Source organism: Pseudorca crassidens, chromosome 11, assembly GCF_039906515.1.
Source record: "Pseudorca crassidens isolate mPseCra1 chromosome 11, mPseCra1.hap1, whole genome shotgun sequence".
In the NCBI taxonomy this organism is placed as follows: Eukaryota; Metazoa; Chordata; class Mammalia; order Artiodactyla; family Delphinidae; genus Pseudorca; species Pseudorca crassidens.
Genome location: NC_090306.1, coordinates 70,356,222 through 70,370,702, shown reverse-complemented (window position 1 = coordinate 70,370,702; position 14,481 = coordinate 70,356,222). Strand labels below are relative to the sequence as shown.

The 14,481-nt window shown below is 36.3% G+C and overlaps 1 protein-coding gene across 5 annotated transcripts in view; it reads right to left on the bottom strand.

The window, feature by feature from the left end:
- Nucleotides 1-14,481, bottom strand: part of TMTC2 (transmembrane O-mannosyltransferase targeting cadherins 2) — an 862,038-nt gene that overhangs the window by 624,611 nt on the left and 222,946 nt on the right. For all 5 annotated transcript variants that reach the window (XR_010932514.1, XR_010932515.1, XR_010932516.1 and 2 more), the window contains one exon: nt 5,992-6,106. Coding sequence is in view for 2 of the 5 variants with exons in the window: in XM_067697476.1 (XP_067553577.1) it covers nt 5,992-6,106 (115 nt within the window). In the remaining 3 variants the exon portion in view is untranslated. The remainder of the gene's footprint in view (nt 1-5,991; nt 6,107-14,481) is intronic.

Genomic DNA, 14,481 nt, shown 5'->3' with positions numbered 1-14,481 from the left:
AAGTGTTAGACTTTGCTCTTGCCATGTGAACAGGTAGGTAGGTACCTGCAAGCTGTCTCACCTCCTTCCAGGAATCACTAAAGATGAGTTGTGTATCCAGATCTCTGGTGACCCCAAGCCAATGGAATTTCACCAAAATCTCTCAGTCCCATTTACTTGATATCAGACATGGCAAGCACCTCCTGGCCCTCCTGTTTGATAGCCTCTCCTGAATTGTCTATTTTGGGAGACCAGCCTGCTTACCTGGTATCCTTTGAACACCTCCCTCCATCCTTTATACACATACATACACACATCCATGGAACCTGGCAGGAAACCCTGCCCTGAACTCTAGCCTTTTGGCCAAGGGTTACTTTCCCCCTCATTTCTACAGACCTCACTTCCACAGGCTTCTCATGCCTTGTTTTCAACGGGGATTCAAGGAATGGCTCCACCCCATTATCAGATAGTCCCACCACTTCCATCCTGTAATCTCTGATCCTTCTAACCTCTCAAGGGTCCTCAAAAGCTGGTCCTGAACAAACAAAAAAATCTCTCATTAGAACTGGATCTATGGTGACAACTCTGCACCCCACATTCCCTCACTGCTCTATCCTCCTATATTACTTCCTTTGAAGACAGAGTTCTCGGCATCATGAGATATATAAACTTGTTGAAATTCTATGCAGATTTTTAGCTTCCTCAATCCTCACCCCCCGTTAAAAACTCATGTGTTTGACATTGTGCTTGGTACTGTGGATAGATAGAATGGTACCACTATGTGTCACTCTGCCTCTTAAAATGAAGCTCCCAATAGGCAGCTATTGGTTGAATTATGTCTCTCCCAAAAAAGGTATGTTGAAGTTGTAACCCCCATACCTTAGAATATGTCCTTTCTTGGAAAAAGGATCACTGCAGATGTAATGTGATAACAAGGGTGGGCCCCTAATCTAATATGACTGGTATCCAGATAAGAGGATGTGAAGGCAAAGTTACACAGGGAGATTGTCATGTGATGACAAAGGCAGAGACTGGGGTCATGCAGCTAGCTGCAAGCCAAGGAACTCCAAAGAATGGCAGCAAACCACAGGAAAGAGGCAAGGAAGGATTCCCCTAAAGCTTTCAGAGGGAGCTTGCCCTGTGGACACCTTCACTGTGAACTGCTAGCCTCCGGAACTGTGCCATAATAAATTTCTATTATTTTAAACCACCTAATTTGCAGTACTTTGTTACGGAAACTAATACACAAACTAACGCTAACATAAATGTCTTTGTTTCTGAAACTTCAAGATAACAACTCTAGACACCTCATTCAAGAAGGCTGTCATAACCCAGAATTGTTTAATGACAATGATCAACATATACTTACACAATTCAAAGAATGTGGCTAATACCCATTACTAATCTTACCACTTATAGTGACAAATGGAATCTCCTCTGCTCTGATATGAATTTCATAATTCATTTATAAAAGCAACAAATATAGTCAGAACTCCTGTGGATATGGAGAGATATAATGACCAATAAGGAACTGCCACTACTTCATGAAGCTGAATATGAATGGCAATGACCATAGTACTTCAATATCAAATATGGTATTTCTATAACTTTAGACAGATAATCTTTATGTTGTAGAAGTATTTATTTATTCCTAGTTTATTTATGTCTTGTTCTCTGAGGCAGATGTTGATCGAAAGCCTTCCTGGCACTTCTAGAAAAGATAATTTTTTTCCTCTTCTGACTTTTTAAATTGAAAGAGTATAGCAATTGAATTGTGGTATTGAATACCCCACTATAAAACTTAGAATAAATCTCATCTGATAGTAGTGTTTTAATCTTTAATATGCTGCTGCATCCACTATATTAATTTTAAGATATGTCTACGTTTATATTCATAAGTCTATTGGCCTGTTTCGGTTCTGTTATTTGTTCTTGCTTGTTTGCTTTTTGTTTTGTTTTTTGAGTTTTGTTGTTGTCGTTATTCTTTTGTGTTTTGGTTTTAAATATCATCAGACCTTTTGCTGTCAGTTTTATTTAGCTTCACAAAAATAAGTGAGAAGTGTAACTAATGCAAGAAATACCGTTTGATTAATGACTTGATAGAACTTACTTGTGAAATGCCTTAACTTGGTTCCTTGGAGAGAAAATTCTTTAATATGGTTTTCAAATTTTTCCAAGGTTTTTGATTCAGAATGCCAACTTCTTCTTGGGCTAATGTTAATCATTTATATTTTTCCAGAAAAGTATTCATATTACTAAGACTTTCATATACATAACTAACATTTTGTTATTTTAAGCTTCCATACATCTGGATGCAGGCCCTTTCTCATTCTCAGTACTGTATTGTATATTTGAGATTTTCTATTTTGTCCATTACTTTTGCCATATATTGTTGATCTTTTAAAGAAAAAGCTCTTACATTTATTCATTACTTCCCATTATTTCTCCATATTCTACTTCATTAACATTTTCTTTTTACTTCCCTTACATTTATTAGTTTATTGTATTGCTCCTTTCCTAGCTTCTCAGATTGGATGATTCCTTAGATGCTCACAGAACAAAAATGACAACTTATGATGGCAAAATCTCTATTATCCACAGAAATAATCCCATCTGTTATGTAAGATAATCAAGAATTGATTAAACCACATTACATTTATCATCTGCATTCTGAAATCTAATGCCTAATGAAATATTCAATGCTCTATTGAATTCCCTGTTTAGGTGGCAATTGGAACAGACTGACTGGGACAAATCTATAACAGTGAAAGAACAGAGCATTTTTCAGACGAGAAATCAATTGTATTTCAAATGGCAGTGGGTGGTGCAGTTAAAAGGTTGAAAGTCGACTACGTATTTATAAGATCTGACAGTGTAAATCACTGAGTGGTGGTCCATCTGCTTTGTCCCTGAAAATTTATTATACCTGAAAAGAGAAACCAACATCATAAGGCAGATCTGTCAAACCTGGTCTTAAAATTACTTGTGGGAACTACTGAATTTTAATAAATTTGATAATATGAATAAAAGGTTAAATATAAGGTTATGCAATAAATGTACTACATCTATTGCTATTAAGAGTAGAATTGTGGCTTCCCTGGTGGCGCAGTGGTTGAGAGTCCGCCTGCCGATGCAGGGGACGCGGGTTCGTGCCCCGGTCCGGGAAGATCCCACAGGCCGCGGAGCGGCTGGGCCCGTGAGCCATGGCCGCTGAGCCTGCGCGTCCGGAGCCTGTGCTCCGCAACGGGAGAGGCCACAACAGTGAGAGGCCCGCGTACCGCAAAAAAAAAAAAAAAAAAAAATCATTGAATAACTCACCTATTTTGAAACATAATTATTTATGTATCAGAATTCTGTCAACCACATGGGTTATGTAATCCTTCAAAATTATTGCCGACATTTCTTGTGGAATTTAGGCCTCTCCACTTGAGCCAACAGTTTAGTTAAAAAAACCTGTCACAGTAGTAAAATGATTTTGAAACTATAAATGGCATTATGCCATATCCCTTTTCCTACTAATGGGGGGAAGAAACCAAATCTTGTTAATAACCGCTTCTTCAGCAAGAATTTTTCATTAGGGTTTAGGGAGATGTATCTATATGCTTTCACAGTTTACATATGCATCCACAGAGTAAGTTATAAGATGCAGCTTTTAAATTACATGTAAAGTATATTCATCTAATTGAATAAATTTCTCTTCTCAGCAAAGAATAAGGCTGGTTGGACACATTTCCTTTTTCTTTCAACCCTTGCCCAACAAGTAACACCAGAAGGTAGGTAACTTTTCAACCAGTGGCTATAGATGAGAGAGAGAAAAACAAGTTCAAAGAAGAGATGCTGGTTGTTCAGCTACTTTCTCCCCTGACAATGTATGAAGAATGGGCACCAGAAGCAAACTGGCATCCCATATTGCAAGGCAAGAGTTCCCTTTGACAACATTACTTTCAGAGGCAAAAAAAAAAAAGAAAAAGAAAAAGAATGTTTGTGTAAATTTGTCAAACTGATAAGGTTCTTTTTCATGAAATAAAAATAGTATTCAATAATCAATACTAATCAATAATATAGGAACATCACATTATTTAGATGAAGAAGACATGGGGGGAAAGCCTTTGTAGTTGTATCTAGATATATCCATTCAAATAAAGAAAAAGATGCAATCTCAAATTACTTCGGGGAAAATGACGAAGTATGAAACACAGCAGACCGGGGAAAATGATGAAGTATGAAACACATCCCATTATCAGGGGTGTGTAAACTGGAGAGGGAGTGCTCCACCTGAAGGCATCCCAGGTAAAAAAGAGAAAATTGAACACTGTGCAGGTCAACACAAAACACATGCTGACCTAATTCAGACTATAGGCCAGGAGACTGAGACCCCAGGGTTAAAGTCTAGGAAGTTAAAGAAAAGGTAAATGAACAAACAGGAAGTTAAACTGAGCTCATCTTGTCTGCTTTCCCTTAAAAATCTAGATATTTTGGTGGTTTTTTAAAAAAATTTTTTTACATCTGTACTTTTAGATTTACCCAGTACAAAAGATTAGAGATAACCAGAACACAAAGGCACATTAAAAATGAAGCTGACAGGGGCTTCCCTGGTGGCGCAGGGCTGAGAGTCCGCCTGCCGATGCAGGGGACACGGGTTCGTGCCCCTGTCCGGGAAGATCCCACATGGCGCGGAGCGGCTGGGCCCGTGAGCCATGGCCGCTGACCCTGCGCGTCCGGAGCCTGTGCTCCGCAACGGGAGAGGCCACAACAGTGAGAGGCCCGCGTACCGCAAAAAAAAAAAAAAAAAAAAAAAAAAAAAAAAAAAAACGAAGCTGACAAATTAGTTTAATATTGTCAATATTACATAGCAGCCATTAGACACAAGCAGTAGACATCTTATATGCCTGGTCCCTTCCTACAGGGAACTGGTCCTCCTCCTTTCTATTCCAACCCCAGAGGCACTGTCAATGGAGGGCTCTTACAGCCCCGGACACACGGCCCAAAGTTTCATTTAAGAATCGATCCATGATCCCAGAAAGGTCAGTCAGAGATCTTTTTCCAGGATTAATAGAGACACCAAGACAAGTCCTTCAGAGACTGAGTCTATATGCATAAAGGTGCATGAGTCATTTCATTAACTTAGAGTCCCACAGAGAAAGGAGTGAACCCAAAAGAAACCAAAGACACAAAATGGAGACAAATACACGAAACATAATAAAACACCTGGATCTAATTGTGCTTTCATCTAGTCAACCCCAGGGATTTTCAGTTATGGAGGCTAATAAATTCTCTTTTGTGTTCAAGCAAGTTTAGACTAAGTTTCTATTACTAATAAATAAAAGAGTGTCATAAATACAAGAGCAGAAAAAGGATTTCAGTTTAATTTGCATTTATCCACTCACATCTAACTGCACCCCCTGGGGCTTTCCATTCAAATAACAGAACAGATTTTTCCCCAGGGATTTTTCTAACCCAACATACACAGACATTCTAAATTATCCCATTATCCCAACCTAATTGTCACTACCATTGAAGGAGGGGGTGGAAAAATAAAAGAAAAACATTATCTTATTTGATAACTCCCCAGGTTTAGTACATGTTCTATATATACTTTGACACCAGCAATTCTTTAACAGAGGATAAAATCTATTATTAAAAATCAAGATATCAATTACATAGAGTATCATACATAGCAGCCTTATTTTATGAGCACAACCAAGTACTAATGATGTGAACTTTTTAAAACAAAAAGCTAAAAGCATTTAAACCAATTTTTATGTTATATGGCATAGTACTTCAAAAAAAAAAACCTAGCCATATTATATCAATACACATGAATATCAATGATGTGGCCCAAAACAGAGATCACATATACCATCTATTTACTGATCTCAGAGGCATGATTCATGAAAAGACTATTTCAGAATATCAGCTACCATCATCTCCATTTCCAGCAGTTAAATCAATAGCCCCTCTCGCCACATGTTTCAAAGATGAACCAAACCAGAGAAAGCAACGCATACTCACAAATTATAAAGCATGTCAGCCATGTTGCTTCGGTAATACAAAGCATTTCTATAGGCGCTTTCAGCTTCAGAAATTTTGCTCTGACTCTTGAGAACATTTCCAAGGTTACCCCATGCTGCCAAAAAGAGAAAGAAGTATTCAGGCTGAGTGTCATTCCAATTACATATGACATAATATCAGGCCGTCAGGAAGTACCACAATGAGAGAAAAAACTCTCATAAAACATTTTTAAGAAAGCAAATTTATTTCCTTTGTACTCCAACATTTCATCAAACTAGGGGATTAAATACAATGAAAGCCTAAAACAAAACTATGTCTCAAAGCTGATATACACATACAGTTCATCATAAGGCCAAGAACTATGTTATCTTAAGATCACCTACAAAGACTTGAAGCTCTTTCAAATCTTGGTAGGGGTCTTCGTGGACTGAAATTATTGTATACTTACTAAACCAGAAACTGTAAGAAATCATCTTAAAATAAAGACTTCATTCAAATACAAAAATACTGATAAATGACATAGAAGAACTGGGAATAAAAAAGAAGATAACTAAGTATATCAAAGCTATAAAAAGGCTTAATAGTCATCAGAATGTATCAGTAAACACTATGCTTCTTAAAACAGTGAAGTATATATGGTTTATTCACATATAATGTTCTTTTATACCCTTCCTGTTAATAAATTCATACATGGTAAAATCAGTAACAGTGTTTTCACACACAGTCACACTTAAAAATTGACATTTTCTGTACACCCTTTACGTTTCACTCCAAATAATCATGATTTCTCAATATTAGAAGACACTCCATTAACAGCTGCCCACACAGCATGGCTCTCAAACAGACCTATCCCTCAAACTTGGGTGCTTCTCTTGTCTTCTTTCTTTCCCATAAGGAGATGGGGTGTCGGGTCCTGAAATCAGAGTCCCTCCCAACTAGAAGATGAGGATGAGAAGGCTCATTTGTGCCAAGATCTATTTATTTGGGTAATTAATAGCTGTATATGAAGAATGAAAGGGGTTTTGAGACATCACTTTTTAATGCATAAAAATATGTAGCCTCTTTCGATCCCAAATTTGCTTATGTGGCCTGTAATTTAACACTCTGTGCCTTTGTTTACTCATCTGTAATATGGGGGAGAATAATATCTCCTGGGTTTGTTGACAAGGATTAAATGAGCTTGTATACGTAGGGTGTTTAAGATGGTGCCTGCCACGTGGCAAATACTCAATAAATATTTTCACACTAAGTTTCATCTTTCACTGCAAACCAACATTCACACGCTACGAATAGGCCTTGGCACTATGAGTCCATAGAAAATTGAATCCTTATCTTTTTGAAAGATAAAAGTTAAAAAAATAAAAAGTATGAAAAACATATAGTAAAATAAATTATGATTATCTTTAAATTTAATAGGCAAAACACCATATGTATTTTATATCCAACCCCCCCATCCCACCACCAACATAACAAAGTATGGCTCAATGGAAACTTCTAATAGCCAATGCATCCAACTGGTAATTTAAGCACCAGGAAAACATCATTATAATGCTATCCCATCTTACCCGTAGTCTTTGAACACAGATGATGAAAAAAAATTATAGCAAGAAATTAGTTTGAATATTAAGGCATATTTCCAGAGAAACTGATTGACATTTTTTCAAGTACTTATAGCCCAATTAATAGTTAATAGTCAACAAATACATAATTATGTCTAGAATATACATTTACTCATTTGGTTAGTGGTTCATTTATTAATTAATAAATGTATTTGTTTATTAAGCACCTATTTTGTGCCAGAAGCATTATCGGGGGCTGGCACAACTGTACATACATACAAGTTCTCACCCACTCGCAGCTTATGTTTGAAGTGGGGAGTGGAGTGGGGATGGGAGGACCACACAATAGAAGAAATGAATTAACTTCAGGTGATAAGTGTTACAAACAATATAAAACAAAGTAAGATGGAGGGAATGAGGCTAATTTAAACAGGGATATCTTAGAAATAGGGAAATGGGTGTTATCTCTAAAAACTGAGGATAAGGAAGCAGTCTTGCAAAGACCAGCGATTCCAGGTAGGGGGAAAAGTAAGAGCAAAGAATCTAAGATGGCTTCCGCAGGGAAAGGCAGCAGAGGAGATGGTTATTTCAAAGTAAGACTACAACTTATAAATTAAAAATCATCAGTAAAGTTATCTGTGGCAAAGCCACAGCATGTTACTAAGTTTCTTTTGTCCAAACAGAAATCACTCACGTATTTATGATTAAGTCATTGCCCTAGGTAACTACAAAAAGAAGAAAATTCCCAAATTAAGTACGTATTTTTTAAACAATTTTAATTGCTTATGGATGAAAGAGGGAGTAGGGGAGAGAGGAAAGAAAGGGTAGACTTTGATGTCCTGAACTCATCTGACACTCACCAACAGGCCATTCTGTTCTTCCGTTGTACATATACAACAGGAAAACAGCTGGAGACAAGGTTACTTTGAGACCATGGTAAATGATACCAAGCAAGATCACTTCATAATTTTACTAAACACAAAAAAGAAAAAGGGCACTGTACAACCCACAAAATACCAAACAACCCCCTCTCTTGCTAAACGAATACTTCTTTAACCAGGCATAGATAGAATTGTCCCAGCATCCGATCTAGAGGACTCCCCTGTTTCCTGAGACCCTTTCCCAAATCACCCAACCAAAATCCAAATCCAATGACAGGGCATATAATGAGATTCCTTCAGTGCAAGGAGTAGTTAAGCCAACTTCCTTACTACCAGTGTGTTCCTTCTGGTCTCTGCCTGCAAGGCACCGACATAGAGGATTTCATCACATTCAAATATGAAAACAATTCTTCTTCAAAACCCCTTCTTCCTAATTGCTCTTTAGTACTGTGTTTACCAAAAGAGAGTTTAGGTTTTTAAGTAAGAGCTGACAAGACTAAGCCTATTTAAATTTAAATACTATTGATTTTTGCTTCAATGCTACCAGAACCCAATGCTAACCTAAAGATTACTTCTAAAAATATAAAGCTACCCTACAGAATATAACCTAAAATTAAAAATCCTATTAGTAGTCAACTAAATAGTAACCTTTTCACAAAAGTTGTTCATGTTTCAGTGATAAAACAAAAAGTAGGAAAAAAAAACATTGTTGACATATAAACCAGTTAAAATTTAGTTTTTAGAGATATATTATAGTTTAAAGGAAAATACATTAAAATAAACTATAAAAAGTACATCTTAAAAGGGCTAATGTGACGATTTCAAATCTATATAATTAACCTACAGAATTAATCACTGTAGCTTTAGGGGTTTTTTTTTTTCCTATTACTTGACAAATTTGATCATATCAACCAAGTCAACTGTTTTATATCAGATCCATTTTTACACCTAGCTGGTCTGATGACTTGAAAGTATCTAAACCAAAACTCAAAAAATATGGAGAAATATTCCAAGGCTCACGGATGGGACAATTTAACATTATAAAGATGTCAGTTCTCCCAAAATTAATCTATAAATTCTATATAATTCCAATCAATATTTTAGCATAATTTATTAACAACAAAAAATGTATTCTAATAACCATAATAGAAGAGAAAAATGAAACTGGGTCTTTATAGCATATTCACCATATACAAAGGTAAACTCCAGATGGTTTTAAAAGATAAATGTGAAAAAGTAAAGCTAACAGAAGAATATATAGATTATCTCTGTGGAAGGGAAAGTGGCTTCTTAAAAAGACCTCCAAACAGAACTCAAAAAGTAAAACAATTGATGAATTTGAGTATCTCAAAATGAAGGACTTCTACTTATTGAAGGACACTAGGGACATGCATTAATACACCAGGAGAAGATATTTCAAACATCTAAACAAAAAGGAACTGTACTTAGAAATAAAAAGAACTCCAAACAAAGCAATAAGAAATCCAACAGCGGGGGAAAAAAATGGGCAAAGGATATGAACAGGAATCTACAAAAGGGGAAACCAAAATAAATTCTAGAATACATTAAATAATTTTAACTAATACTCAAATTCCTTAGTAACCCAGAGAAATGCAAATTATAACTATGAGACTTGAGATTGGCAAAAATGAGAAAACTGGATAAGGCCAAATACTGGTAGGCATGTGGAATGGGCCCTGTGCACTGTCGGGGGCCTTGTAGCCTGGGGAAACCACTGCGTTCTGCCATCTGACAGATCAGCAAATGTTACTGACTACGTCATGAATAATCCCTGACCAGCAATCCCACTCCCAGAGAAATTCTAAGAGAACATTAAGAGGATGTTTAATGCAAGCCTCTTAGTGTTGGCTGATAGTAGGAAATAATCGACCTGTCCATCATGGGAGTATCATGTGAGACATAAACTTCATGGATTACTATACAGCAGTGAGGACCAGCACATTCCATGTAAACACTGTAACATGAATGGACCTTGAAAAGCCTACAAAGATTCAAAATATCTAATGCATTCTTTTAAAAATATTAAAAATTCATTCCCACCCAAAATCTCACTACATATTTTACAAGGGTACATTATAAATCTAAGGATGCAAATCAAGTACATTAGAACCGTTACCTATGATGCAAAGGGAAATTCAAGTTAGGAATAGAGATAAAAGGGAATAAATACATAAATAAAAGAGAGGAAAGTTGTAGGGCTCACCCTGAAAACTGGCTGCAAACTGAGGAATATAATTAACTTCTGCAGCTGGGTAGCAGGGGATGAAAAGGAGAATGGAGGGGAGGGGAGGATAGGAAAGAATGGACAAAAGGAAAATGAAGGTCACACTTCACATTCTTTTAAAATAGAGATGGGGTTATTCTATATCCTACTTCAGGAATAAAGGGTTTTAACATTCACTAAACTTTTTCTTGTACTACGACAATTCGAAACAGATGTTTGAGATTATCTTCAAATTTTCACTTGGTAATTATACTTTGGACCAACATAACTTAAAGATCTTGTATTTTCATTAATATTTAATGTCATTTACACTTTTAAAATTTTTAATCTCATATATTTTATTGATGCATTTATTTCACTGCAGTGACCTTTAAAACTACAGTTTGATTGGAATAAAATCCCTGAAATTTTTCCAAGAAATTGTGAGTGAAGCCTAAAAAAAGTATCTAGTTTTTCAAAGTCTATATTTTAATAGTGTGCCCAGATGAATCCAATTCACACATTAAAGCACTGTAGATAATAAAGCACTTATTTGAAGTTTTAAAAAAATGTAATCAGTTTATCCTAAAATCTCAATGTAATTTTTGAAAGTTTTTCCCAACAAACAGTATTTCAAAATATTCAGAGTACTCATTTTATTCCTATTTTTGACACAGTTTATACTATAAGAAGCTGCTCTTGTTGGGGGACTACTGTCCCATTTCATGGGCTTAATGTGCACCACTACAAGCCTAGGTAGAGAAAAAGAGAAGGAAAAGGTGAAGGGAGAAGGGGAGGTGGAGAAGGAATAAAAATATATGTATATTGGGATAATAAAAATAACAGTACTTTCATTTATTTAAAGTTTACTATATGCTTGACAGTGTCCAGAATTTATTTAACACAAAAATAACCTTTGAGGTCCATTACTATACCCATTTCACTGATGTATGAACTGAAGTTAATTTTTTAAATTGCAAACTTAATGACAATAGAGAACCAGATCTGTTTCCAGGCATCGAAATCTCACCCTCTCAATACTGAGTCAGAATACAAAGTAGATCACATATTATAATACTCAATATTTACACATATTTAATTGAGGGACTAGAGTATAATACAGAACCAAGATAAATTATCCAAATGAGTCATCCCCTCAGAACTGGTAGGGACAAAATACTCCAGAAACAACAAACTAAAGCTATCTGGTACCCATATTTCATAATGTATTTTCTATACCACAGAAAAATGAATGCCAAACAATATATTAAGTGTTTTACATTTCTTTGGGAATAGAATTTTAAATGTCACATTTTCTAGTTAATGCAATGGAAAGAGAACAGAGTCTACCTATGTAAATAAATGGTTGTTGCTCAAAGATACTGGGGATTTAGGTACATTTATCAAGGACTCCTAAGTGCCCTGAAGATGCCTTACATGTGACAAGAGATTTAAAAAGCATTGTTTAACAAGTACCTGACTTAGTTCTTAGGACTAAGCATATACAATGATTATATTAAGGAAAAGCAAACAGATGCTTCTAGGTATCACTGGATAAGCTTTAGGAAATCTCATCTGTAAAGTTATTTTATTTTCAAAAAGAAAACGAATTTTTTCTTTTAAACAAAGTCAGGAAGCAAAGAAGCAAGAATAACTCATATCTCAAGGGCCCTTCACACTGGTATTTAACTGCATCTAAAAGGTATCCACTTACTAAGAAACTTGACCTTAACTCACAAGGAAAGCTTCTCTTGTACTTCGTCCACAATCTGCCACAGTTCATTTTATGTTCTTTGAAAGGCAGAAAAACAATTAAATATTCCCATCTTGCAAAAGTTCTTCTAAAGAGAAAATCAAATGTGAGCCCCGTCTGGAAATGTTAAGTGATCTACAGCAATGAATCCCTCCAAAATTTTTTCAAAGCCCTCATTCAAATACAGCAGTTCTAAGTTCATAAAGTAATTCAAACTTACTGTAAATTAACTACTGCAATTTCATAGCACTTGATATATTTCACAAAATCAATGCAGGGAGATTTGAGCAATTTTTTCAAGGATATATTTTTTTTAATTAATTTAATTTTACTTATTTTATTTTTGGCTGCATTGGGTCTTTGTTGCTGCACGCGGGCTTGTCTCTGGTTGTGGCGAGGCGGGGCTACTCTTTGTTGCCATGCGCAGGCTTCTCACTGCGGTGGCCTCTCTTATTGCGGAGCACGGGCTCTAGAGCACAGGCTCAGTACTTGTAGGCGCATGGGCTTAGTTGCTCCGCGGCATGTGGGATCTTCCCGGACCAGGGATCAAACCCGTGTCCCTTGCATTGGCAGGCGGATTCTCAACCACTGCGTCACCAAGGAAGCCATTCAAGGATATTTTCACTTTACACTAAAAGTTTGGAGATATTTATATTCATTGATTATAAAAAAAAAGTTTAAATAATTTTATGATTACGGCATGCATTACTCTTTGAAAAATTAGCTAATAAGATGAATGAGGGTGGGAGGGAGATGCAAGAGGGAGGAGATATGGGGATATATGTATAGCTGATTCACTTTATTATAAAGCAGAAACTAACACACCACTGTAAAGCAATTATACTCCAATAAAGATGTTAAAAGAAAAAGATGAATGAATCTCTTAATATTCAAATTTCAGCTACTTAACATTCAGGCATGGAGTCATGCCTCAGGGTTATCATGCCAGCATTTCCATTCCATTGGTGCAGTGAACACAGCCACCAGAATCAGCAAGGACTCCATTTTTGACTTCTGCCTTCAGCTGTAATTTATTTTTACTTTAGAACTTTAATATATGTCTTCAGTCCCTATAGCAACACCAAGTTCTATGTAAAGATCTGGCAAAATTGAAACATTTAATACTGTTTTAAATAAGGTGATAGGGCTTCCCTGGTGGCGCAGTGGTTGAGAGTCCGCCTGCCGATGCAGGGGACACGGGTTCATGCCCTGGTCCGGGAGGATCCCACATGCCGCGGAGCGGCTGGGCCCGTGAGCCATGGCCGCTGAGCCTGCGTGTCCGGAGCCTGTGCTCCGCAACAGGAGAGGCCACGGCGGTGAGAGGCCCGCATATCGCAAAAAATAAAAATAAAAAAAAATAAGGTGATAAATCCTAAATTTTGCTTCCTCCAGTTCTAAGTTACTTGTTTGAAATCAGAATGCTACCCCCCAAAAAAGGTTTAAACATTGAAATTTGCCAGTTATCTAAGCCAGGCCAGCAGCAAAAGGAAATAAATACAGGAGTGCCTAGTGTACCTGTACTGGATGAGGAAACTGTGCCTCAGAGAAAGTGACACTTAAAAGCTAACCGAGCTAAAAGTTATGTCTGCTTGGTTCCAAAACCCTTGTTTTAATCACTATGGAACACTTGGACTTCAGATGTGTTCCAAAAATGGTGTTACTAAAGATATAAGTTAAATAAATGTCATTTTAAAATATAAAGGATAATTACGTTAAAATTTCTAATCTCAGTGAAAAGGGAAGAGAAAGAAAGTAGAAGGAGGGGAAAAAAGAGCCACTCAACTGCATGAAACTTAAAATTAATGTGAATGTGGTTTTTTTTTTCTTGTTAACCAGAATGATTTCTCATTCTATCCATTAACAAACATTGTAAGGGAGTCAACATTTGTAGCCTGGGCTTTTTACTAATTGTATGATAGTGACTCCAGGGAAATATGAGCCCTTATAAGCCTACAAGAATTTATTTTTCCTGGTAATTATACCTTGGATTATTATAGAAACGAACATAAAGTGGGTAAAAAAAAAACTGCCTGGCTGAAATGTTAAGTGGAAAAAGTACACATAATTTAAAGA